Raw genomic sequence first — 27,768 nt, forward strand, 5'->3', positions numbered from 1 at the left:
TAGGAAATTATACATACTTTAATGCCAATATAATATGTTTATTTTCCAATCAAGTAAAACATTTCAGACATATTTAAAAATCCAATCCAAGATTCACAGAAATAAAAAAGGCAGTACACTTATATTGGGGCTAAAATAATGAGTGATATGCACATAGAAGAACATTTTTTTTCCCCATTCAAAAGCAATCAGTGCTTGGCTCTAGACATACTCCAGAGAAAGAGAGCACAGAAGACTCCCTCTGGCCACGGTGTACAGAGTAAAAAACATAAACAAACGTGAGAAGTGTGAGGTTATTAGTCAATACAAGGAGGTATCTGCACTTTTAACTGCCTTGGTTGGATTTATAGGTCCTTTTCGAGGTCCAATGTTTCAGTATGATTCCGTGTACATAACCACAATATGAATCTGACATGATACAGTTCGGTTAAAAAAAAAAAAAACATCATAAATGATCATTTCCTAGAATACATTGTTTCTCCAGTCAAGGCAAAGCACAGAGCAGCTGACAAATGCAGCAGTTGAGGTACTGTATGTGAACTTCAGTCTGTCTGCAGGTATCTCCTAAAACAACCACATGAGGGAGCAGTGAGACAGACTGCTGAGGCTTCCCGGTCTGTGATCATGGCATAGTACATCCTGTCTGTCTTCAGAGGCTTTTGATACATTGTTAGAGGATAATTCAGGGTTTTTGTCTCTGTTATATAGGCCTAAATGTGATTTTTCTCTTATGCATCTGGAAAGTGTAGACAGCGTTTCCTTCAATAAGCCTATATTAGTTGGCCTATTTTAATGTAATTAGGATTAAGTTGCTGTCCAATGAAAACCTGAAAACGTAATAAACTGAATGTTTAAATGCTCCTTTAAGGTTTTGAAAAAAGAAAAAGGCTTAAATTCAGCTGTCAGTCAAAATGCAGTGCCACTGGGCTTAAAGCAAAAGCGTGTCACTTTGGGAAATATACTTACATATGCTTAGTTTGGCACAAAGACTGGGAGCAGTGGGAGTTAGGTAACCTACTGGCACCTCTACAGTTCACTAATTAAAATCAGTTCCACTAAATTACATGATCTGTTCACTAATTAACATGTTGCCTATTTATTTTTATTTTTTACAATCTCAAAAAAAGGTGGTAGGAGTTTTTGTTTAACCTTTTGGACAGCCCCAAGATATCTGTTTCCCCCTTTGCCCCCAAAATCTCTGTGCTAAACTCACTAACCACTTTGGACTAGCACCAATCTTCTCATCTATTCTACCTCTCCACCAGAAAGCAAGTATTTAAATCAAAGCTGGTAACATTTGCAGATACGTGGTTCTCAGTGGAGAGCGACTGAAATAGCCCCCCAAAAAAAACCCCAAATTCAAATTCTACTTTTAACAGTAGCTCGCTCCTTCTGCTCGGATACGGACGGTAGATCTTGGTGTTTATTCAGTTTAAATTTACCTTTTTTTTTTTCATTATTATTATTTTAGCGGCCTTTAACGAACATTTCCAATGAAGCCGTTGATGTTCACGAGCTAAACATCACGAGCCGCTGTTCGCTCAGACGTGTTGTAATCATAGACATATATATGTCATCATATATACATACATATATATATATACATATATATATACATATAAATAATGACAACACGGCGGAGGAGACCGGATACGCTTTTAGACAGCAGAGATTATAACTAAAGTTGGAAGAAAAAAAACAAACTTTTAGTTTTATGGATATGGACGAAATCAAGATGTGATGACGTAAGTACCAGCGCCCCCCACCCACTATGGGAGTTGTAGTTTTTCTGTTAAACTCTTTCAGGTTGAAGGTTTCCCCCCACTATGGGAGTTGTAGTTTTTCTATTAAACTCTTTCAGGTTGAAGGTTTCTAATGGCAGTTGCTATGGGGGGAGGCCGATTTGTATTAAGAGTATATGGAGCGTAAACAGATACACGTCTTGTGTTTTCATGACGACGGAATATCAACGCCGAATTAAAGACTGCATTGAGTACTTAAGTTATATATACTGTCGATGATTGCGTAACAGAGGCTAACCCGGATGTGACGTCGTGACTTGGGGGACAAAAGAAACATAGACCACAAAGCCTGAATTATCCTTTCAACTCCTACAGCTTTACACAAATGAATTTAAAGAAATGAAAGACTAAAACAGTTTCTTAATAAATATCTGTGTTATTGTGGTGTCATATCAGTGATATCTTCTCTGCAATGCCTTTGAACACTGCAAACTGGTGTACATTTTAAATTTAGAAGCCAGTGGTGTGTTTTGTGGCAGTAAATTACATCTGAGAATACCATGTTCATGTTTAGGCATTTGCTTGTGCTGTCTCATGTTTGCATGAGAAAAGAATAAGTGGAAAAATATTAATGACACAATTCTACCATATCATGGTCATGTGTAACAATAATTTCACATTTATGATGTTCCATGTAATTATTATTCCATAATTAAGACATCTACCTTGTATTATGAGATCTTTATTTCATAATTGAGAAATCGTCTCAGAAGAACAGAAAATGAGATCAGAAACATGTGATTGTAAAAGCAGTGGACATTTGATAAGATAGGACCATAATGACACCGCCTGGGGGGGAAACATGGTTCTACCAATTTGTTATCCTATATGCAGCCTTGACAAACCTCTACAATAACCAATTGATTATCACCACCTTAAGGAGATTATTCTCCCGTCTGAGAGGGTTTCTTGGCCGTGTCGAATACTGAACAGGATAATAAAAAAGAGATCAATCAGTAGTTACATTGATTGGAAGAAAATATAAAGCTACTAACATCAATAATATCACTATATTTTACCACGGTTGTGTATTTTGTTCATAACTGGCATCAACAAGCGTTCAGTTCCATATGTAGGCCCAATGCAATATTGTGATTCTCTCAGCTGAGTGTCAATTGTAATACTACGGTCGTATGCAAAATCAGTCTTTGATCTCATGAGTTAGTTTTAAAAGAGTACTGATAACAATATTTATCTTCATAAACATTTTTTTTTTGTAATAATGACATCTATGCAATGTCACCATTAGTACAAAATCTACTGATTTCATGTTAACTGTTAACAATGCCGTTCTAAACTACAAATGTAGTTTGCAACAAGAAGGGGCGTCATCTCCAAACCACACAACTTCTGATTATCTGAGGCTGTAAAAATGGTTGACAAAGGCCATTACCATGGAGCCCAAAATGAGGAAAATATCTATTTGGTAATAGAGTCAGACAAACAAAACATAGCGATAGGCACTCCTTGTGCGAAGTACAATCCTATTCTTCTCCACCTTAAGCCCATCATATCAAGTGGTTACAAAAAACGGTTATGATAAAATACTTACAAACTAAAAACAACAGTCGATGTCTTTTCAAAATGTGTTCACACGGAAATGTAAAATATTTCATATTAAACATGTCTATAGCTAGCCCAAGAAACTGAGGTAAACTCACTGGCTGTCTGCAGCTACGTGATGAGTGTATACTGACAGTATAACACAGAGCTGGCAGAAAAACTTCACCCTGGATGTGTAAGACAATCATGCCCATTCTGATTACCTGTGTAAAACCTTCAAAAAGAGCTTTGATTGTAAGATATATTTGGAGACACAAGTGACAAGCCATTTCAGGGCTGATTTGTTGAAAATGCCGTGTGACTCTAGTGCGACAAGTGGCAATTTCATTAACAAAAGACTGCATGGAGGAGGTAGAGGGGGCTGGGAGGAGGTAAGGAGTTTGTGGAGGAACAGCGCATATGAGGTAGGCTTTTGCTGTAAACAAAAAAAAAAAGTTTTGCAGTAAAAGAAAAAAAAGTAACTCATCAAATCTGGGAAGGAAGACCAGGGAGTCTGTGGCAACACTAGGGAACTTCTCACACCTCAGTACAATAGAGACCTACAGTTAATCATACAAGCTCATCAAAAAATATACAAAACAAAAAGAAATGCACAACTATGTATAACTCAAGAGGTAGTTGCTAATATCAGTACATGAATCAGTTACATATGTATCTTCACCGTTGCTTAACAGAGTTTGTTGAGTCAGTCAGTGGATGATTCCCAAAAGAATAAAATACACTTTTTTTGGTTAATTCCCTGAGAACAGTTCATCATCCTGAGAGGAATTGTGTGTAAAAATGTAAAAATACATCATACAAAAAGATGTTGTTTCCATAAAGATTTGAGCATGGGCTGTGCTCCTTACGTGGTTTGGTCATTCACTTTTTTTTTTTTTTTCTGTCATGCTGCATTGTTGAGATTTGATTTTTAACGCACGCACACATTCAAAAAGCTGTACATTAAAAAAAAAATAACTGCAGTGTTGCACTTTCAGCAATAAGTCCCTCTTATTCTGAAAGAGCGAAGATAGCAAGCACTTCAGCAAGTCTTAACTTTAAATGCCTTCAAAAAATAAAGCCAAACTCTTTGGTATAGGAATATACCAAAAACAGTTGGTTGTCTACTTTAGAGCTTTTTAAAAACACACAAGCTAGTTTGATATCATACAAAGTTATTTGATTTGTCAGAACATTAAGATACAACTCCAAAGCGACCCGACGTGAACTTTTGTGAGGCGTCGACTTCAGATAAGCTCTTTTCACATTCAATATGGTCAGAGAAGAGTTGTTAGGTCACAAATAAGTGCCACTAAAGCCATGCTTGGGATTCAAGTTATACCAAAAGCAGCACTCTTTCTCTCTCTCTCCCCCCCTCTCTCTCTCTCTCTCTTCAGTGAGTCTGAAGCAGCAGCAGCAGTGACGGCATGTCATTCCAAAGAGGAGTGAGCGTTACCTGGCTGGTGCTAACTAACAACTGGTAGGCACAGATGGAAGAGGAAACAGGTGGTTTGATCTTACTGTAACACAGCTGGGAGAGCAAACAGCCTGACGTTCTGTGACATTCATTTCTGAGAGGAAGAATTGGTGAGGTATTAAGTATGTAGAGCAGCTGTGATGATACTGTAATGGTCTGACACTACACCTGTAATCAAACAAGGTGAGTCGTTGTGCTGGGTCAGAAGTGATTGCTGACTATTTGAACTAATAAAGAAGAAGGCGTGGAGTTAAGAATTTTGAAAAAGAAAGGTCAGTTTGATCTGGATGAAAACGGTTAAATAGAGAGAGAGCTACAAGTTTTCACACAACAACAAAGTATCCCATGCAATATACAGGGCTATTCACCTATGTCAGAGCTAATTCCTTATATATGCATTACTTAAAGTTAATAGAATTTCAATTATATCTTGTGACTTTACATATATATTAATGACTTATACTATGATTTATAAACTGTAATGTTATTTTCAACTAATTACGCAACAACCAAAATGGAAGTCTAATGATCAATTCATTACCTTGAATCTAAAACTATGATCTAGCTGGATTATATGATGTTTTGTCTAAGGCGTGTCTATCGATAATAATAGGAAATCGAAAGTTAAGTTAGTGTTGACTCGCACCTGGAGAAGAGGCACTCTAGTCTGACAGTTTTTTTCTTCCTTTTGGAGCATGCACAACACACGCATACAGACACACACTTTCTCATTCTCTCTCTCTCTCTCTCAGTCTTGCATGTGCATGCACAAACACACACTCTTTGACAATCAGTTGGTCCAGTCTGTTTCATGTAAGAGAGAGGTATGTAGTAAGTGTTTTAAGATTATAGAGAATGTGTTTAGCAGCCCACCATCTTTAAAAAAAACAAAAAAAAACTCCCTCTGGAATCCATAGTTTCCCTAAAGATCTTCATAAGTCAAGCTAACAATCCTATGGGTCTGGATTATCGCTTAAGAGGGTCTCAAGCTTTAGAAAGCCTTATTCTAATCCTTCTTAAAATGAGCTACTGTGTGTGCTAAAAGGATGCATCGTGATTTTTGGAATGATTAGGCCTACAGGATAAAAAACAACTGTAAGGGGGAAAAAGCATTCAAAATGGCCAACACGTAGGTCCAAGAAGGAAAAAAAAAAAGATTCATACCATGTTGTTTCACTCTTGAGCTGCACTGATTGAAACAAGAAAAACAGTCATTCCCTGCAGTCACCATTCCAGCGGTGGTTGCCATAGCTGCACCAGATGACTGCAAGTCAGTCACACATATTCACACACGTCCGTACCCCGGTGATCGTTGCCATAGCTGCGCTGGTTAGAAAAATAAAAAAACAATAAAATAAAAAGTAAAGAAATCAAGACCTCCCATTTTTTCACAGGTGTGAGGTAGATGAGGGGGGGCTTCAGGTATCCTTGATTGAGGAGAGACATGAGGGTTAGCGGTGAAAGGTTCACCTCTATGGGCTGTTTTCAGGATTTCCTCCACCTCTGGGTCCGGGGGCCGCGTGTGTGGGGCTCCTCGGGGGAGGAGGAGGAACCCTCCAGGGGAGACGAGCCGGAGCGCTCCTCCTCCTCTGGGGGGCAGAGGTAGGGCCCGGTCCCTGGACTGAAGGCCGAGGTAGACGCATGTTGGTCCTGAGAGCCTGTGGCGGGCGCCAGCGCCTTGTGGGGACACTGAGCCACCATGTGCGTGATGCTCTGGCAGTAGTGGCATTTCTTTGGCTGGGGGGGCAGGCCACACTCCTTGGCATGGTGATCCAGACCTCCACAGTTATAACAGCTGCAGAGGATGAGGAGACAAGGAGGAGAGAAAGAATACATGAGATTATGGCAAACATATTGGAGACAAAAAAAACCAAACATAGTTTATAGTTTTAAATCTGAGAACAGTTTGTAGCTGAAAACTATACATTTTTTAACAAAATCCATACATGAAATACCTTAAAAGATAAAAATTCACTCCTCGTGACTCCTCATGAAACATCAGCACTGCAGAGTTAAAACACCCACTCTAACTAGAACTCACCACTAGATGGTAGTATGAGCCATGATATTGCTCTGGATCAAATGTAGCACTGTAGCATGCCAAACTACACAGTGTTATTCAATTTGACAAGAAGCAATTGGGTGCTGAAAGAGTAAAAAAAAAAAAAAAAAAAAAGAAATGCAAAAGTGGCCAAGAATTCAGCCTGTCAGGATGCCACCAACTGTTTTGGCACTACATCAAATCTGATTGATAGTTTTTGATGCTTTAGGCTGTACTAATATACATCACTTTTCAGGGTTCATTGTCTTTTATTGCCAGTCTGCTATGCAATCCTTTACACGTCTCAACAAAGTTTAAAAAAGGTGACACATCCACTGCTTTGAAAATGTCTACATTCCAGTGTAACACATCACTGTGTCTCATGGGGATTTCTACTGAAGGATGTGGTCAAACAAAGTCTTTACCTAGAAGCTAAAAGCAGCACATGATCATAAAACAGTGGTTCACTATCAAGTTTTTAAAATGCATCCGATTTCACATTTAACCACCAAACGAGCATCGACAGTAAACCAGCATGTTAGCAAATTGCTACCACTTAAAGAAAACACTTTTTTTTTTTTAGTCTTCATTGGTTTTTAACACAGACTGAAGGATTTCCAGATAGCATTCAACATTTGTTTGAATTAAACAAAGACATAGATAAACCTGGAATATATAACAAATAAGCGCTAGATGCAGGTTTTAAGATACCATTAAAGTGTTCTTACAACTTGGATTCATATTTAATTAGAGTAATTTATTCATTCAAAAATAGCACAATTTAAATGAACAGCCAACAATACATCAAATCCAATGGTATCAACAATTATGTATTAATTTGTAGTCGAATTAAGGTTATGTTTCAACATGTTTGTTAAATTAAAAATTCATTAAAAAATCTCAGATTCAAATTATAAGACAAACCGTTTAATCTAATCCCTCTATTGTGAGGCTTTAAACTTTATACATTTCAATATTTACAGAAAACAATGCAGTGCCAGAAATGCAGTTACATTTTTCTTAGCAACAAGATTCATGCATCAACGAGGCTAATTAGCACTGCACAATATGTTGTCATGTTCCAAGCTTTTTTTAAAAATCAATTACAACATTTAAATAATATTAAATATTCTATTCTGTAAAAAATGATATATATAAATTAAATAAATTATATATAATATAAAGTGTATGACTAATTGATAAACTATGTTGTGTAGACAGAAACTGGAAACCACCTCTGATGCCACCCTAATGAAGACCAGATAGCTGAAAGCATTTGGGCAATAACACGTGGTTTATCAGGGACGAGTTGAAGAGAGAATGCTTATTCCTGATGGAGGCAGTACTTCAACAATCTTCTGCTTCCATAATTAATGTTACCAGTTGTTATTTCCACAAAAGCTGAAAATTTCAACATAATGCTTGCATAACAGAGTGACCAGCAGGGGTCAGAGCAGCGTAATTGCCACAGAAGCATGCTCACAAAGACGAATGACATCACAGACATCTACCTGCCATCTCTGAATCCAATACTGCCTTGGTACCACCTTAGTAGAAGGTAGAGACACTTGACCTAACACTGGATCAATTATCCCAAATAAACTGAATTATTCAGTTGTGTAAAACAATCAGGGAGCCTTCTCTCCCAGATACTGTTTCCTCCTTTCTAACAAAAGCTTTTCTTTTCACACCTTAAAACTGGACGGCACAGGGTTGTTCCACTGAAGCAGCCATGGTGAGACAGCGGCCAGCAGCATAAAGAGTGGCAGAGCTGGACTTTCTAATGTAAATGTAGTCTCGTAGTCATTTGATGCCTTCCTACAACGCATATACTCGACGCTGCCTGGTAGGGGTTTGCTATACATCATTCTCTGTCAGAAGGAGGACAGGGAACGCAGCCTCCCTCCGCTTAAACCACCAGGCGTTTTCAAGGAGCTCCATATGGCTCCCTCTGACAGATTTTAGCAAAGCACCCTTCAGGATTTTACTGAGGACTAAACAATTGATTGAGCTACTGCCGCATTGAGATGCATATAAGCCCAATCCATCCCTGTGCTAATGCTGTCTCTAATGTAAAAGCTGGCAAATTGATTTAAAATAGCGGCAATGGCAGGCAAAGTGCTCTATTCAATTCCTTATTATGGTGCACAATAACCATAGCAACAGGCATGTAGTCGGGCAGATTGAATAGATTTAATCTATAATCTCAGCCCACTCAGAAATAGCTCACTGCTGTGAGATGTACATATAACATATGTCTCCTTCTACTATAGGCAGCACTGCTTTCTGAATGCAAGCCACCAACGCTCAACATACATTTAGGTTTTGTGAGACGAAGCCGAGACTGATGAGCTGTGCATGCATGCATATGAATCATTACATCCCTGCAGACACAGAAAAACCATTGCTTTTTTCATTTTCACATTTCTCACGTTTTTCATACTCACCGGTCTCCCTTTGGTTTGCGTTTCTGGAGTGGGACCTTCCCTTTGGGTCTCCTCTCACTGCCTGCACAGGGTCCCCCACCAGGTCCGGTCACCCTCAGGGACTCCAGGCCCTTAGAGGACTTCTTATAAGTGAACTCCACCTGCTCACCCTCCTTTAAGCTGCGGAAGCCCTCCATCACCAGTTTGCTCTGTTGGGAGAAAAAAGCAATTATCCATTTAAAAGTGGCAGGCGCTTATAGCTCAATGAAGTCGCTGATAAAAAATATAATGCCTGCAATACACAAGGGTCTGTATTTATTCCCAGTTTGTTGTATGCAGTGTGATAGAAGTTGGTGCTCATGTTACTTGAAACTGTTCTAATTTCAGTATCGATGCATAAAGTTACACCTGTTTCTGTGGGGTTAATTGATGAGAAGATATAATCTGATGTAATAATTCTAATGGTGTACTTATATGTAAGAGCACAACCGCAGTAGGACAAAGGATATCTGACTTCATTTAAATTATTGTAGACATCCACATGTCTGTGAATAACACTGAATCATTTGGGAGCACATTAAGGACAATTCAAATATCTTCAATACGTCAAAGTCTTTTTCTCCTCAGTGGTCTACAAATGTATTTTACCGTGACCGGTTCTACTGGATGTTTTGTAACCTTGTATGAAGCAAATTGACAAAGACCGTATGCTTTATCTTGAATAGGCAAATTAAATGTACAGAGAGCCTCTGTCTCAAGCAGAAAAGGTAATTTTTCAATCAAAAGACTAATTTTAATGCCTTAGTTCTGGCTTATTGTCCGCCAACATAAAGCTCAGCATTGATGTTATGGAAGTCCACAGCTTGTTAGAGCTAATTAAACGCTTAAATATTGAACAGTTGCCCGAGAGCAAGAAGAAACAACTCCCCTATCTACTCCAAATATTTGTCACAAAAGAATCGACACTTATTAACAGTCAGAAGTTTACTGTGGGTGCTTGTACACACTGCTCCATGCGGCAAACACAACATCCAGTAGCACACAGTGTACACTGAAAGACATCACTTCAACATGGCGGATCGACTGTATGTGGTTTGCACCAACTGCCATGACAGTCTGTGCACAGAGGGACTTATCTCACACACAGCGTCCTTGCTTTACTCCCTTTATCTACTTTTCGCAGAGGCACCATTTCCTATTCCTTCTGCAGTGGAAAAAGACGAGCATGCACCCATGCAATCATTTTCTCTCAGCACAGCCACCATCCATCTTATCTACATGATCGGCATTATTGATTTGGCTACTACATAACCACTGGACAATGATTTATGTCTTGTTGATCGCACAGAACAAACGGCTGATGTGCACTATATCCACGACCTTCATGAAACGCAGCAAGCCCTGCGGATCTCGGCATAGGTAAACACACACCCACACGAGCTTGCAGTGTGCAGAGCAAACCTACTACCTACTATACATCGAGGCCTAAAAATAACACACAGGCTATCTGTAAATTCAGCGCCTGCTGTAGAGACAGATGTGTAGGAGACAGGAAAAGAAAAGAGCAAATGAGCAGAGGGAATCAAATCTGAAACTATAGAGGAAGGAGGGAAAATGTGCTCAGCAACATTTTTTCTATAATGTTTGTGTCAACGACTGCAGTTACAGGAAGCTAAAGGTGCTCTATAGGTGGTCTATTCATAGAATTCGTTGAATATGCAAAAGAGAGTAAGTGGGAATGTATAAAACAGAGAGGAGAGGGAAAGTGACAAAAGAAGTGTGAATTAATTACAACATAAGAACAGTGTTTGAAGTCACTGCACTGATGGATGCTGTCTGACTACCTCTATACAATAACATAAAGGTAGAAAGTGTATGATCGGGATTGATTGGAGATTAGTGTAAAAATATATATATAAAATAGTTTGTTTCGTTGTATGCTTCTAAAAAACTAGTTTGTTTCTTAAAAATTGTTCAATTTCATTTAAATAAAACAAAACAAATTAAAGGAATAATTCAGTATAATTCAAATAAAAGAACTGTCTTTGCAGCATTAGGACAGCTTTTGAAATTTAGAATGCAGACGGCTTAATTTACAAAACATTTACTTAATGTTTACATGAAATTTATTAAATCAAATGCAACTCTCACTACATACTACGTAATGTGGAATAGACCAAGACTTCCATGGTCACAAAAAGCTTTTCAGAAAACTGGTACTAAATAAATCAGTTTAAGGTTATTTTGGAGGAATTTTCAAATTATTAAATAAAAAAAATACTTTTGACAATTTACAAAACTTAATGAGTAAGTTAATATTCTATATTAGCTCTTATTACCAACTGCATAAAACGTTTGGTATGAAAGACAAACATAATACATAAAAACTATTTTAAAAGACTACTTTTGATTAAAAAGAAGAGGCTTCTTACAATTTATTCTTGTTGCTACTGTGAACTAAAAAGGGCAATGAAATATACAATATCCACTGATAGAATTTAAAAATGCATAAAAAATGAAAAACACAAATATGGACATGTTTTGTCTTATTTTCGTTCATTTCAAAGTAATGTGTCTATTAGCATTCATTCATTCTAACATTTAGTTTTTAGAACATAACCATTTATCTTGAGTACATTTTAATATGAGTAGCAACAAATTGTGTAAAATTCAAAAGGCACTCCACAGATATCACACAGAATCAATCAAAGAAATCACAAGGAGCAAATTGTGCTTCAAATTAGAAACATTTAGAAAGAAGTTTATTCCCCACAAAAACGTATACACAGAACAACTGTGCCTTAATAGCAAACTTCTTCTTCCTTATTTACACACCTTTGACATTTCCACAATTTCTAAGAAAGGAAAGCTGCTACTGATGAAATATTCAATCCAAGTGATTTGCCAAAAATTAATTCACTCCTTTCTCTCTCAGATATCCCTTTTGATTCTCTCCTTGCTGTTTGTGAGGGTTACTGCCAGGGTCAGTTTGATTCGAGTCGATTGCTCTTGGAAGACTCATCCATTTTGGCCGTTCAGCTATTGGATTTGGCTTTGAGGAAAGGACGAGGATCAGGGAATGGAAATGAGTGAAAGCAAAGATTTTGAACAACAGATGTGAGAGCTGAAATAAAACAGAAGGGACGACGAGATGAGTCACAACCCAAGCTTTTGGCTTTATGCGCCCAATAAGGATCGATATCAAGTCGCTGTGCTGCAATAATAACAAATTCCAAGATTTAACTATCAATCATTTATGAATGTATCCACCAAAACTGCGAGGACGTGCACACACCAAACCTGGTTTCTATTTTTCATGAACAACAAACCCAAGGAAATGTCAAGCAGCCTGAACCCTGTTTTCAAATTAAAACGCCAATTGATTTCATGATTACCATCATCAGACCATCCAAATGACTGAAAGGCATTCCTGCAGCAGAAATCAGTAGAAAGCAAATAAAAAATTGTGCCCATCCCCCCACAAAACACCATGCATTCTGAATAATGATGAATAATCAACGACTGGTTTCCAGACTGTGTGGCGCACGAGTCCTTCCTGTTCCTCTCCTGTCTTCAGACCACAAGCAGCTTGTCTCTCCAGGTCAAAGTTGAGTGGTTTGTCTCAGCACCCTACCCCCTCTCCAACCCCGTCAATGCCCACAATGCACCAGTGAGGAAACCACACAACCCCTTTTGTTCTGTAGAAATGCAGGAAAACACACACACACAGACACACACACACACACACACACACACACACACACACACACACACACACACTCCTCTCCTACATACAAGAGGTGGTATCACACTCATGCCTTCATGTCTCAGATAAGTTTAATGTCTGAAGCATGAGCTTGCCAGAGCTCGGTCGCTCCACAATTACGTAACAAAACGTAGCATGTGGATTTACGTGTGTGTGTGTGTGTGTGTGTGTATATGTGTGTGTGTGTGTGTGTGTGTGTGTGTGTGTGTGTGTGTGTGTGCTATGCTGGTGTATGCATGTGTCAATGTGTGTGAAAAAAAGAAAAAAAAAACTTCACAAATCAGAACCTGTAACCTGAGTCCCCCCCTCTCGAGTGACCTGGCGGGTGTCCTGACCCGTTTCAGTTTACGCACAGAGGTCAGGAAAGGGCACGGCTACGGAGAGGGAACAAGAAAACGTCAGAGAGAGAGGGAGTGAGAGAGAGGGAGAAAACAAAATGGAGGAGTGGCCTGGCGCAGGGGGGTGGTAGATGAGGGAGGGAGTTTAGAGGAGGGGGGGGTTCATGGAAATGCCTCCAGCGCATTCTGTTCAGCTCCAATGGAGGAGCAACTCCTGATCAGTGGCTGGACCTGGGGGGAGCCCAGGAACAAAACCCCCATTTGATCAGGAGCCTCACAGGTCAGCAGCAGAAATCCGGGGGTCAGGGGTATAACCATCCCAGCACCACCCCCTGCCCGACTGGCGGACCACACCAGCTCTCAGAGCTTTAACTCCACCAGCAGCAACTGTCATCCTAAAAGCTGAAGAAACTGAGCCAACAAAATGGATCCCGACATACACCAAAATGGCTTGATTATGCTTACGTGCTTCCTTATATGTAATAAATACCTTCCTATAGCTCCACGTGTGCGACTGTGTGTGTGTGCGTGTAGGAAGGAGGCAGCGATCAATACAGCATCCTGGATAGAAATAGCCCTCCTTTTCATCAGCCAGGCCCTCGTCATCACCAGTCCCAGCAATCAATACAGGAAGCTGTAACGTGAGGGGATGGGGAAGCGGAGAGAGGACACCCACCATCCTCCACCACCACCAGCCTCTCTCCGTGGCGACCACCGGCTAGGGAATGGCTAATTATGGGATGCTTTAAATCAGAGGTGGCCCACGCAGAGCCGCGCACTGGATCGTGCTTGTGTTAAGAGCAAAGGGGGTGTGCATGTGTAGGGGTGAGTGTGACGGAGATGGCGGTCACCATGTGGCGTGGTGCCATTAAGTAGCTTTTTACACACAGGAAATGCTAAGTGGACAAAGCTGGGCCAGATCAGCTCAGATGGACATAACCCAACAGGACGCATATAAACCAAAGAAGAAAGAGGAGAGAGAAAGGGAGAAAGAAAACTATATGAGGGAAGGGGGAAAAAAAAGCACACACAAACATGCCGATGAAAGCCACCAACAGAGCTGCTCTTATGACGCTGACACCCAAGCCCTCCTCAACACGTTGTCATTAGTGGCCCTGACCCTTGAACCCTGCCCAACCCCCATCAAACACTTAAAAGCCTTCATGTTTCCCCTGCCTCAAATTAACAACATCCAACACCCGCGAATATGACTGGGGCAAATATTTGATCTGGGGGAGGAAGCACTAGATCATCTTGCTACATTTAACGGCACGAGAGGGGAAATGAACCTCGCTGAGGTGACTGGTGATAAAACACACAGCCTGCTAATAACTGGACCAATTCAAAACAGAAGCACAGTTATAAAGCATATCTGTTTTTTTTACACAAATGGTTGAGTTCTTTTGAAAATTCAAGGAAGTGAGAAGGTGTACCCATAGAAATTATTAATGACAAAATAAATGACATTGATATTAAGAGATTGATGAGCAAAATTTGAGAAAAAGTAGTGTATCTAAAGTAAGACTGTGTATCTATTTGTTACAAAAAAAGTGGTAGATCGAATTTCAAACCATTATTTTCTTATCATCAGAGTCTTATGCCTACTGACAACCATGTTTTGAAAAGTTATTTTATCTCTTTCTCTGCCTTTTTAAATAGAATTGTCTGCGGATGATTCAGACCCATTACTGCTGCATTTCAAACTATGTTTAAGACAAAAGAAATCTCTCAACGTTTCTTATATATCTATATATTCTTTTAAATTTTAGTTTGTCCTTTAACTTTAAGAGAAGAAAAGATTAGTCAATCAATTGATAAGCTGCAGAAAACTAATCTGCAACTAAATCAATTAATTGTTTCTGTCATTTTTCAAGTAATAATGCCAAACGCATTCTTTAGTTCCCACTTCTAAAATGTGAGGATTTAATGCTTTTCTTTTACACTTAAAATAGCAAACTGAATAGCTTCTGGACAGATAAAAAAGCATGTTGAATATGTCACCTTGAGCTCAAGTAGAGCATTTTAATTGTTTTCTGACATTTTAAAGAAAAAACTGCAGATTATCCTATAGTGAAAATAATCATTAGTTGCAGCTATATTATCTTTGTTACCAAACATTCTGTTAAAAATAACAGATAAATTCTAAATGAAATACTAAAGGCAAAACATCCAAAAATGTGAAGTGCAGAGATAACCCTCTTTGTCTTTGACATACTTGCTGAATATGTTTGCATTCACTTTTAATAATGTTTTATTGCCCAATGTTTCCACCTCTTTTACCTTTTTTTAGTCAGATGAAATTAAATAAATGTCAGAAGGGCGCAAACATACCCGACACTCTGCAGATGCTCTCTTTGTATTTCAGGTGAACTGCGACTTGTTTTTAGCCCTACTCTGCTTTCTACTCCGCCACCTTTCCAATTACCAATCATCTCCGCTGTATGTGGCCAGCTCCTCAAAAGGAAGTCACATGACTGGTCTTTCTTCTTCTTTTGCGTTTTTTGATGTGCAGAAGAGAAGGGTGGGTTTGGTGGAGGAGGTGCTGGAGGGGGGTGGGGGGTAGAGTTGCTGCGGGAGAGACAAAGCCTGATACTGGCTATCTGGAGGCAGAGATGGGTGGGGCCTGCATGCCAAACGGTGACACGGACCAGAGGTTAATCTCACTAGGGGCCCACTTTAACCTCGCTACACAAAACACACACACACACACACACACACACACACACACACACACACACACACACACACACACACTCTCACTCTCTCTCTCTCACTCTCTCTCTCTCTCCCTCTTTCTCTCCCTCTCTCGCATACACGCACACACTCAAACCTAAAACATCTTACAATGGTTCACATGTAGAGACATCAACAACCTGGTGGTTAAGAGTGGAAAGTAAGAACCACACACACACACACACACATACACACACACACACACACACACACACACACACACTCTCACAGGGGCTCCATAAATTGAACACACACTCTGGAGGTTTCAGGAGAATAGCAGCGGCAGCAGCAGCAAACTGTTCAACATTTCAAACTGATTACCGACAAAGGGCAAGCAGCCCCCCACCTCACCGCTGCACACACCCCACCCCCTCACCCAACCCTCCTGCCTTTTTGTCTTTAAAGAAATTCCTCTTTTTAAAGAATGCCCGAGGAGAGAGCACCCCCCGTGTCCCAGCAGGAACTCACACACACACACACGCGCGCAGAAAAACACTCCAGGTCCAGGTAGAGAAGGGGTTGACAAACAGAGATAATGAAATGGCTTTGTGTGTGGAATCACTAAGCAGAGAGGTATAGCGGGTGAAGAAGCTTAATTACTCTCTCTCTCTCTCACACACACACACACACACACACACACACACACACACATATACATATACACACACACCTTCCAAAAGGAAGTGATCAGATAGGAGCCCTGATGAAGAGGCCTCCCAGGAAGAGAACTCGTGGTCGGGCGGGGACCCTCTCGCTGACTCATACACCCTCCCTCTCTTACCTCCTGCTCCTCCACTCACTCGTCTTTTTCCAACCTCTCGCTCATGTTTTCCTCCTCGACTACCACTAGCACCCCACCCCTCCACCCTGCACCACCACCCCTCAGCAACACTTATTTTTCCCACATCCCTCCTCTTTCCCTCTCCTTGGAAAACTCCTCCTCTCTCCCCCTCTTTCTCCTGTCCTCATGCTCCCTCTTCCCCTCCCCATCACTCTTACCTCTGCCTCTCTCTCCTGCATATAGGGGAACTGTTGTGCAGGAACAAATCCGCAATCTTTACATATTTTTTTTTTCTTTCTCACAGTAACTGACAACTAACCTTGTATCATAAATACAGAAAATATTGCATGACCTTTGTGTCAAACCAAACTCTCTCAGCAGCCTATATTATATAAAAAATGAAATATTTGTATCCTCACAGACATATTCCTTAATACAAAATATCTGTTTCAGATACTGCAGCAACATATGAGATAACCTGCATATAATTCAGTATGCTCAAATCTGAACATTTCCTAAACACCTTGAAATAGCATTAACATGTCCAAATAGCTTCAGGCTGACAGCAGAGACAGAGAGAGAATGCAAATGCTTGCAAAGGAATGGGGTGTTTTGCATTCAATATGACAATGTGCTTATGAATGCATAGTGTCTGCTCTTTGTGCTAAATGACGGCTGTATTGTTGTAAACACGTAGCTGGAAACACTGGGGGGGAAATGCACTAGTGTAAACATATGATTCATTGTACGCTATTTAATTCATCTTAAGGGATTTTTGTTGAACAATTTGCATTTTTAAAACATGAAAATGCGTCTGGCTACACCAAATGTAAGAAAATCATCATCCAGAGCAGACACAGGCAGTTATGATTTGAAACCATATTCATCTCTACAACTTTATGATGAAAATACCTTGTTAAGACTGAGCCTTTCAAACCACATCATGCATTTGAAGCATATTCCCACAGAGACCTATATGGCACCAGCCTGCCATGTCCTATAGGTTACAAATGCTGACTTGTGCTCAGCTCTTCAGGCTGTTTCCCCATCTCTTGTAAAACATCTCTGGCCAGCAGGGAAATTAAGAGCCAGGAGTATGTAGATAGATGCAGTCTATTGGAGCCACAATATGAAAGTATCAATCAAAAACAGATAACTCAATGCTGCAGTATGCACTCTCAAACCTCTCTTTGAGTTCACATATTCACAGCAGTGGTCACATATCTGTAACAACTGTACCCACACACAAAGAAAGAATGGCTGAAGAAAAAGGAAGAAAGAAAATGGGGCAAAGGGTGAAATACTGCTTAAACATAAGTTGCTCAAATTAGATTTCATTAGAGTTCACTGCAGAATTTAAATTCGTATATAATCTGACAGGTTAATAATAAGGTTAATAGGACATTTATAATGAACAGAAATCACCAGTCAAGCAAAATTTTAAATATATGAAAACAACTAAATAAAAGGAGGTGAATGAAACAAAAATCACAGAGAAATGTGAAACAAAGCCATTTAAAAAGACCTAATTTCATAACTGCAAACCAGATAGATAGATAGATAGATAGATAGATATACTTTATTGATCCCAAGCTGGGAAATTGCAGTGTAGCAGCAGCATTACACACAGTAACAACACAATGAAGTAATGAGAACAACCTAGACATATCAAAAAAGCAATAAAAAATGCAATATAAAAAATGTATAAATAAGCGGTATAATTGTAGTGCAAAGTACAACAAATAGGTGGAAAAATCTACCTTCTTCCATTCAGCAAACCATACCAAACTCAGAGGTCCCACTTTCTATTTTTAGACTGGAATGCAACTTTTTTTTAAAAATCATACCACCAAAGTTACTGAAGTTCCACAAGAATGAGCTGAAAGGGACATAAATTGTGAAACCATAATTTATATATCTCAACACTCCTAGCTTGCCTGATAATGATCACAGAACCCTTCTTTCTTTTATTCACCACTACATCACTGCTGACATCTGACCCCTAATACCCCCCCCCCCATCACCAGTTCAGCACAACATCCCATGAGCCCACAATAAAGACACCTCCAGAGGACGGTGTCAAATGAAACGGTGAAACGCCTCTCCTCATCCTCTGTCGTTCCTCTCAGAGTATTTTAAAGCCCCTTTATAGGACCGTAAAAAAGGGCGATTAAACGGAGGGAAAGGGGGATCTGAAACAAGGGAGGACTCCATGCTCTTTTGTTTGCTGCAGAATAAAGTGGAAAAAACAAGGCCCTCAGAAATGAACTGCACAATAAATCAAACAGTGCATTGCGTTTGGAAAGCAGGCCAAGCTCCACACATCCACAAGTGTTAAACGTGGATGTGGGGATGTTGTGGTTAAACAAACTGGATGTTACGTCAACAAAACACCAGCAAGGAGCAAGAAAACGCAGCCAAACCCCCCCCTCCCTAAAAAACACACGTCAGTATGCACACTTTTTTTTTTTATTTTTTTTTTCTTTAAAACATGCTTTTCCGACATGTTGTCTGGCTGCATATCAGGCGAGGTTCTGTTGTCCATTTGGGGCCGAGTGTGAAACTAACTGTGTCACAGCCACACGATATTTCTCCCCTTTACAGTGCAGGAGGGGAGCGAGGGAGGCTGGACGCATGTGGCTCAAAGAGGAAACTTAACGTGTTTTTTTTGTGTGTGTGTGTGTGTGTGTGTGTGTGTGTGTGTGTGTGTTTCAAGCCCGTGGACAACGTGTGATTACACAGTAACGTGTTGGGTAATGCAAAACATCCGGATGATACAATGTAACTGGTGCTCTGAGGAGATATAAAGGGGGCCTGTGGGTTTCAGGGTGGGATTTGAAGTTGACAGTGAAATTGTTGGAAAAGGAAATAAAACTAATCAATCATTCGTAGCTGTTCCACGTTTTGAGAAAAAAAAAAAAAAAAAAAAAAAGAAGAAGAAGCAAAATCCGGATGAGGCTCCATGTGCACCGCATCTCTACAAAGCAGATGTTATAATTCCTCGGCGTGTGTTTGCGTGGGTTTTTTTTTTTTTTCGGCGTCAACTTACTTGGTGGACGAAAACATCCAGAGGGGGGTCGACGGGGCTCCCTTCGCTGCTGGTCATTGAGATAAATCCGAAGCCCATCCGGACGTTGAACCATTTGCAGAAGCCCGATCCCGACAGGATCTGAGGTCGAGTCCGGTCCTCCTGCTCGGTGGACTTGGCGGGGTCTTCTCCGCCACCTTTACCCGGCCCTCCTGAAACAAGGGGATGGTGGTGTGGAAAGGGGTAGTGGGTAGTGTGTGTGTGTGTGTGTGTGTGTGGGGAGGGGGGAGTGAAAGCACACAAGAAGCAAGTTAGAACATTTTAGGCTCAGAGACACAGCACAGAATAGCCTCTTCACATTGCGAGCATACCGGTTTATATAAGTTTAACGGGATCTGTTGCGTAAAAAAACAAAAAAAAACTTCTTCAAGGAGCGTGGGGGGAATCCCCTCCACTCTCAAACACGGGCTATGTGAAGTTCAGGGCCGGTAGAAATTTCCTATACTACTATTTTCTACAGCACATAACGCGACCAGGGGCGCGTGGTGCTGTGATCCGGTGTGCATCAACGCAAAACATTCCCTTCAAAAAAAAAGTTGTTTGTTACTCCGTGACAGATGATCCCCTCCGGCTTCTCGCACAGGCAACTTGTGGAGGATTTTTTTTTTTGGGGGGTATCGTGCATCTACAGCCCGCTGTGGAGTTGTAGGCTAAAGGATCCAAAAGACAGGTGTACTACACATGGTTTCCTCGAGCTTTTTACTAGTGGGCAGAACAAGCACACAGCACGCGCTAACAATGCACGTATCTCAATACGGCGGAACATGGTTCAGATACGGTGCTCGGCAGGGGCGGTTCAGGTCGTTTTCTGTCTCTTTTCTCTCTCTCTCTTTCTTTTTTCTTTCTTTTTTTTGGGGGGTTTGGAACAACAATCACGTTGCACCTTGCCCCCCCCACCTCCTCCCTCTCCTCCCTCCTTCCCTCTCTCTCTCTCTCTCTCTCTCTCTCCCTCCCTCCTTCCTTCCTTTCCCTCGCGCGAGCAGATAGGGAGGAGAAAAAAAGAGGAAAAAAAAAAAAAAAAAAAAACTAAGAGCATAGAAAATAGAAGAAATAATTGCAGAATAACCTTCGGCCATGTTTCCCCGCGGACCCTCTGCGCCCAAGTTGCGATAGAGAAGCTTCCTCTGCGAAAACGGGCTGCGGTCGTCACCATTAATCCGACATCCTCGATCCCATCGGTCACCAATTTAGCTCGCATGGTACGGCGTGCTTTCTGCCTTTTGATATTTTTGTCATGTCTCTCTTTCTTCCCTTCAATCCCTTCCTCACTCACACCACCTCTGTACTGCTCTCTCTCTCTCTCTCTCTCTCTCTCTCTCTCCTCCCTCTGTCTCCCTCTCTCTCTCTCTCTCTCTCTCTCTCTCCTTCGCTCTCATTCGCTCTCGAGCTGGCTGTGCCCGTTCCCGTAGTGAGAACACGTGACTTTGTCAATTACATGCTTTCTTGCTACTAATTTCTGCCCTGTGAGTCCGGGGAAGAGGGGGAATCGGACTCGCAACCGCCGGCAGCATTGGCCACCGTTGTGTAATTGCAGCCCGTGTATGCAAACAAAACAAACGCTTTTGTTTACACTGATAAACAGCGATAAAAGTGCATCATAACGGGTTGGTGAAGCTACATAAGGCTATTATACTCTGAGATTAGATTAGATGGGATTCAATTAAATTTTAATGATTCCTTTGGGGGTAATTGGTGTCGTCATGGCAGCAGGGGGGAAAAAGTAAACATGGAAAACAAACAAGGCAAGAAAGAAAGTGCAAAAGCAAATGATAAAGTTAACTGAGGCACATCACATACATTGGTTGACCTACAAGTTTGTAGATTTCCTCATTTTCATGTGTACATGCATGGACAGGCTACAGTGTCTTGTATTTTGTAGCTTTGTAGAACTGGAACCAACATGTGAATTGATTTTTCAAAATATGCATTTTAACTAGTTAGTTTAGTTGGTCATAGCAGTGGCGAAACATTGTTACACTTCTTACATAAAACGTTACATTGCAAACAAAAGAACTTCTGTTCAAAGCTCAACATACAAAAGCTGCCACAAGAAAGCTTCGCCTTCTTAAAAAACAGCTCAGATTTTAATAGAAGTCTATTTGTATATGTCATCAGACATGTGTTATACCAAAGTTACTAAAACTAAATTATTTAAAAGACAATATCCTATATTGGATACAAAGTAAACACATAATACCAATGTAACATAGAGACACAGAGCCCTTTTATCTATATCTCTGTCTTATTTTACCCCAGACTAACACCTAACTCCAAACCAATGAATAATCCGGGTTTTTGATGTCTCGTTTATATTTCAGCTGAATAAACTTGTGTCTTTGTTACAGAAATAACAACCAACCACGCTGAGAGACCTGAACTCTCTTTACCTGAGACCAAAATAACTTATAAACAGAATAAAATGTAATGGTCACTTTCTATGCTTTTCCATGCATGCACATGTTGTTTTTGAGCTCATGTTCCTAACATACGACCAGTTACCTCCCAGCATCATAGTGGGCACCAGAGGAGAGCTGAACTCACAGCTTTGGAATGTGACTGGAAAACCCTGAAAAACAAACCTGAAAACTGATGTGTGCAGTCCTCTGCAGTTGTCAGTAGGAAATCAATCTGAAGACAGCAGAGATACTTTGCAGAAGATTTTCCAACATGCTTAAAAAGTGATGTGCTGAAAATGATAATTAAATGGTGGATAGGTTTGGAGCCTGCACACTGAGGAAGGCATCAGCCAAACCTATTGTGCTTGTTTTCTCTTCTGCGTTATAAAGGAATAAAGACACAGAAAATGAGAACTTGTGAGGACATTTTTTTGCTTTTAGGGCAAACTAGTTTACTTTAAGTAAAACTTTTACATCAGCCCTAATAAAGCACAAAAAACTGCCAATATTAAAACTTAAGTAAAGCTTCATAAAGTTATCTTTTATATTCATATATGTAACTTGTGTCATTTTCATACTTAATATTTTATTAAAGCTAATTACTTTAATCAATGCCATGAATGTACATCATTAAAATGTATGTCATTCCAAAAAAAAAACAAGCAAAAAAATTTGTAAAATCTATTCCGGGAAGGTGAAATCTTGCAAAAAAAAAAAAAGTTTGCTCATGTTTTAACTTCATATTCCAGTTCTACTTAATGTCCCCCAGTATGAGGCAAACACTCTAGAGAGAAGAACATGTCTAACCATAGGCTGTGGTTACTCGAGGCCACACAGTAGATCAATAACAACAAGCCTGAAGAATAGTACGTCCATTGAGAAACTCCCCATCTTATCTCACATCTACTCTGGTGGGACGTCTCTCAAGGGGTTATTCCCGGGTACGAGCAAAAGAGGAAAAACACGTAGGAGGAATGAAACAACAACAAGCCCATCTCCACCCAGCAGGGCTAAAGAGCCCACCCTCCGGAATTCACGAGCTTTACCCCTACCCCCAATCCATCCATCCCAGCCCCAGCGTAAAAAAAAAAAGAGCCTGTTTTTGAAGATGCTTGTAGAGGAGGCCTCCGCAGTGGCCATAGAATTACTGTTTGGGTCACAGGGTTGGATACCAGTGTCAGATGTTATCCACTCACTCATATCCTGACAGGACCTTTCTGATTAGGACAAGTCAGTGGAAATCACCATAGTGCAGCTCACTGACATGTGTGCAAGCTAATGACAAGGAATCATTTGGATATGGGTGGCTCTGGGTGTGCCTGTTAGTCAAAGGAAACAACTGAAATAGCAAAACAGAGATTAGTGAAGACACTTCAATTCAACTCAGTGTGAACAACTTAATATGGAAAAATCTTTGAAGTGTGAAACTGAAGTTAGATGTATGAGGAGAGGGTGTTTGAAGACAAAACGTCCTTATTTAAAACTTTACTGAAACTATAACTTATTTTATTTACATTAGTTGTTTGTTTTAGCATCAGCATTAACTAGAAGTTATACCCTTTTATTAGTCTTTGTTCTACAGGGTAAGATTGTCTTCAAACTTGTAAGTTAAGATCGATCTTTTTTGTTTGTGAAGAAGAGGAGATAGACTAAAAGGGTGCTACATTTAGCAGAAAGTTAGGAATCAACGTCTTTAGTTTACATTGTTCTTTTCTCTTACAATCAACACCAATGACTCGAAGTCTTACTTCAGCCACCTTTTTATTATCTTTTTATATGTATTATAACTTCTAGTTTTAACTTCCAATCAATCTTTTTTACACAGCGTTGTGTATGTGTGTGTGTCTGTAGAAGAGTACATGAACAAAAAGAGAGAGCACCTTTTCATATGGAGTTAGGGAACTCATACGCATTGTGTAACATAACCATGAATTGGCTTATACAACTTAAATTACAACTTTTTCTTTACATTAGTTGTTTGTTTTAAATCACCCCCAACTAGAAGCCAAACTTTAGCCACCTTTTTATTTGCTTTACATATATCTATATATTTGTTTCATAATCTACACAAACAAAAATATCATATCATCTTTTTATTTGCCTTTAAGGTTAAGATTGTTTTCAAACTTGTTTAAACTTTTCATCAGCCATTTCTCCACATTTCTATTTGTAGAGAAATGCATTTTAAAACAGTCATTTTTCATATTAAGTTCTGAAAACACTCACATTTATTTTACATTTATATAGGGAATATATTTGTAATATAAGTGTGAATTGGCTTTTTTTTAAGATGAACCGAAGATACAACTAACTTCTTCAGTTTACACTAGATGTTTTATCTTCTACCAAATAGAAGTCATACTTCAGCTAACCTTTTATTTGCCCTCATGCTGCAGTATAAGATTGTTTTCAAACTTATTTGAACTTCAGGTTCAACCACTTTTCTACTAGTGGAGCAAAAATAAAAAAAATACTAATACCATCAAGTTCTGCAAAAAGTGAGGGAACTCATACATCTATGAATTGGCCTATTATCACATTATGATAATGATATTTTGATAACCTTTTTATTACTAACCTAATAATAATGGCATATAAGGATGATATGTTTACAATAAGGTTTTTCTCTCATGTTAAGTTTAATGTAAAAAACAAAAAAACTGCCTGTATGAGAATATGTAATCCACTTCTGATAATACAAATTAAGGTACAAAACTTTGTAACTACCAATTTGCAATGAAAACTGAATTTTGCCAACATATCAGACTTTTTCAGTCCATCATTGTCCCTGGTGTTTCCACAGTCAGTTGTCACAAATGTGTGTATGTCAGATGGACCCCTTTTTAATCCTGTAGGTGATGGTTTGCTGCAGTAAACACCAACTGGAGGTCATAAATTATATTCAACTCATAAATTGCTTTATTTATCTCTATATAAGATTGTTTCTTTTTAAACCAGCTATTCAAACTAGCCACAATCAATTCTTTAGAAAGTCAACTCTCACAGTCTGAGAGTGGAATGACTGCAGTGGTGCAAACTGAAATCACTATGATTTTTAGGCAGTTAGTTGCCTTGACCAAAACAGATAATTATGAGCATTTAACCTCATGAGCAGAAGCAGATTCCTGAGTTGTTTGAATACCAACTTTCTGAGCAGACTTTGGACTCCCTCACCCCAGCTAACCCCACCCAACCCCCACTCTTCACCCTGTAGGGTCCCAGAGGAAATTTGCCTTTACCATGCTGCTGTCAATGCAGTTCAAAGGGTTCATTCAGTTCGTCTCTCCCTTTTTCCCTTTCTTTTTTAGTGAAGGGGTTATTTTTTTGTCGTTTACTTCATGCATTCCAGCCACCAATCCTTCCCTTTTTTTATATCCTTTGCAGGGAAGTGTAAACAGTGCTGGCAAAGCAGGTCATCTACTCTCAGAGTTATTTTTCAAGAACTGGAGGAGTATGAACATGTGAAAGGTTTTAAATGCAAAATGTGATTATTTTCTTAATTCTTTCATTCATTTGAAATCCTAAACACAGGCCAATTTGACTGTACTTGGTTTTAATCCACTTTCTTGGAGATTTCTGCAGGAAAAGAAGAAAAAATCAATACTTTTTGCATTTTGTCTGAGCTCTTCCTTTGACATGTGCACAGATTTCGTTAAGGGATATTTTGAATCAACGAAAAAAATTACACAAGTCTCACAAAAGCACATGTGCTCCATACTTGGCTACAAACGTGAGCCTAAAACTTCTAAGACATTTTCTTCATTTCCTCGCTTCACATATCAAAAATAGCTTCAAATCGTTCATTTAAAATCAGATGTAATATTTGTTTAGGCGCAATAAATGTTTTTACAAGAAACTTACAATCCGACACATTTTCAAGAGCCTGTAGACTATTTGTTACCACTCCTGGATTCCAGCAGGATCATTTCCCAGTTAGTTTAAGGAGGCAACAACAAGACAAATCGTGAAAACAAACTCTCTTTTTTTTTATATATATAAATCACGTGGTTTTAACTATTTTCTCAATCCGAAAAAGAAGTCCCCACCAACAGGAGTAAACGGGGTGAAAATATCTGAATGAAATATCGGTGACGTCAGAGAGAGAGAGAGAGAGAGAGAGAGAGGGGGAGGTTGGAGAAGAAGCGTCTCTGCAGCCGGTGCGCCAAAAACTGCGCACAATGGGACAAAATATCCGTTTACGCTTCTCCAGTCCGCCGTTTTATTTATTCCTTTCATTGTTTTTTCTGCTGGGATCCCGAGGGTCAGTATGGCTTTATTTGCTTCCTCTTAGCTTCATTTAACATTTAACAAGTTGTTTTTCTCCACCATTTGCTGATCACAGATGTCGCCTGTGAATGGGCGTCGAACCCCAATGATCGATGCATTTCCTCAACGAAAGAGCGCGCTGATATTCCTACAATATTCCCATAATGACTTTAAAGTGGTCTACGGCGATCTTGTAGTGATCCAATAACGTTGGTTTCATTGATGGTTTTATAATCTCATTCTTTTTTATCATTTCCTTATAAGGACTTACAACTTAGTTTTGAGTGTGTTTTCAGTGCGCTATCTCCTCCTTAACCGTATCCTTCAGTTTTGGGCAGGTGCGCGCATCTCTAACTTTATAACTTTATTGAATGGGTTCGATAAAAGAGCCGATCCATCACTTTGTCATGTTGTTTAAAGCCGGTCATTTCAGGTCAATGAAAAGCAGCTTACAGCTTCACAGATGTGAGCTCAGCTGCAAGCAAGAACCACATTCAGTGGGAAATTTACGCTTAATCTAAATAAAGAGAAAGTGCAGGCTACTCTACAAACGCCTTTTTATTTTTGTTTAGAGAGTCAAAAAAAAAAAAAAACTCACCTGTTGGAGAGTGAGAGGACATCCTCCTTTTTTTCGCCCCCGAGGATGACTGAGATGGCACAGGCGGATCAAACGTTTCTCCCGGCGTCCCCTTTGATAGAGCAAATGTGGAGGAAAGTAGAGTTCAGCCTGCTGGACGTGAAGCCTGCCGACGCTCTAGTTTGAATTACACGTTTAGGCTGACTTTAACCTGGCGCCTGAAGCCAAGTGACCGGCTGGAATCAAAGAGATTTTCCATGGATGAATATTTTATAGTGCCACTGTAACATAACCTGCAGCAGCGTGAGGGGCAGGCAGATTTGTTTTTACATGCGTTACAGTGAGCCAACAGATTGCCGGGGAGCACGCTGTGGCACACATCTGGAAACTCATCTCCGAAATGATCCGTAGATGAGGGACATTTTTCATTGTCAGCTCCCAGTTTTTTCCACAAAAGGCTGCTCTGAAGCTCAGTCGCTCAATCGAGTGATCCTCAGCATTTTGCTTATGAGATAGACCCCATAAAGCTGAATTA

General features: G+C 39.8%; 1 protein-coding gene across 5 annotated transcripts; it reads right to left on the reverse strand.

Moving 5' to 3' along the window:
• Positions 1-27,682, reverse strand: lin28b (lin-28 homolog B (C. elegans)). 5 transcript variants are annotated; one of them, XM_051409851.1, is made up of 5 exons: positions 27,255-27,682; positions 19,956-20,146; positions 9,310-9,497; positions 6,292-6,616; positions 1-6,142 (listed from the first exon to the last, which is right to left on the reverse strand). In XM_051409851.1, exons 1-4 carry the CDS (start codon positions 27,274-27,276, stop codon positions 6,307-6,309), a joined length of 711 nt encoding a protein of 236 aa, XP_051265811.1. In that variant the 5' UTR covers positions 27,277-27,682; the 3' UTR covers positions 1-6,142; positions 6,292-6,306. The 5 variants fall into 5 exon arrangements, with proteins under 5 accessions (XP_051265811.1, XP_051265810.1, XP_051265809.1 ...); XM_051409850.1 differs by having other exon boundaries at positions 1-6,147; XM_051409849.1 differs by having other exon boundaries at positions 1-6,616.
• Positions 27,683-27,768: the final 86 nt, after the last annotated feature.

Source organism: Dicentrarchus labrax, unplaced genomic scaffold, assembly GCF_905237075.1.
Source record: "Dicentrarchus labrax unplaced genomic scaffold, dlabrax2021, whole genome shotgun sequence".
NCBI lineage: Eukaryota > Metazoa > Chordata > Actinopteri > Moronidae > Dicentrarchus > Dicentrarchus labrax.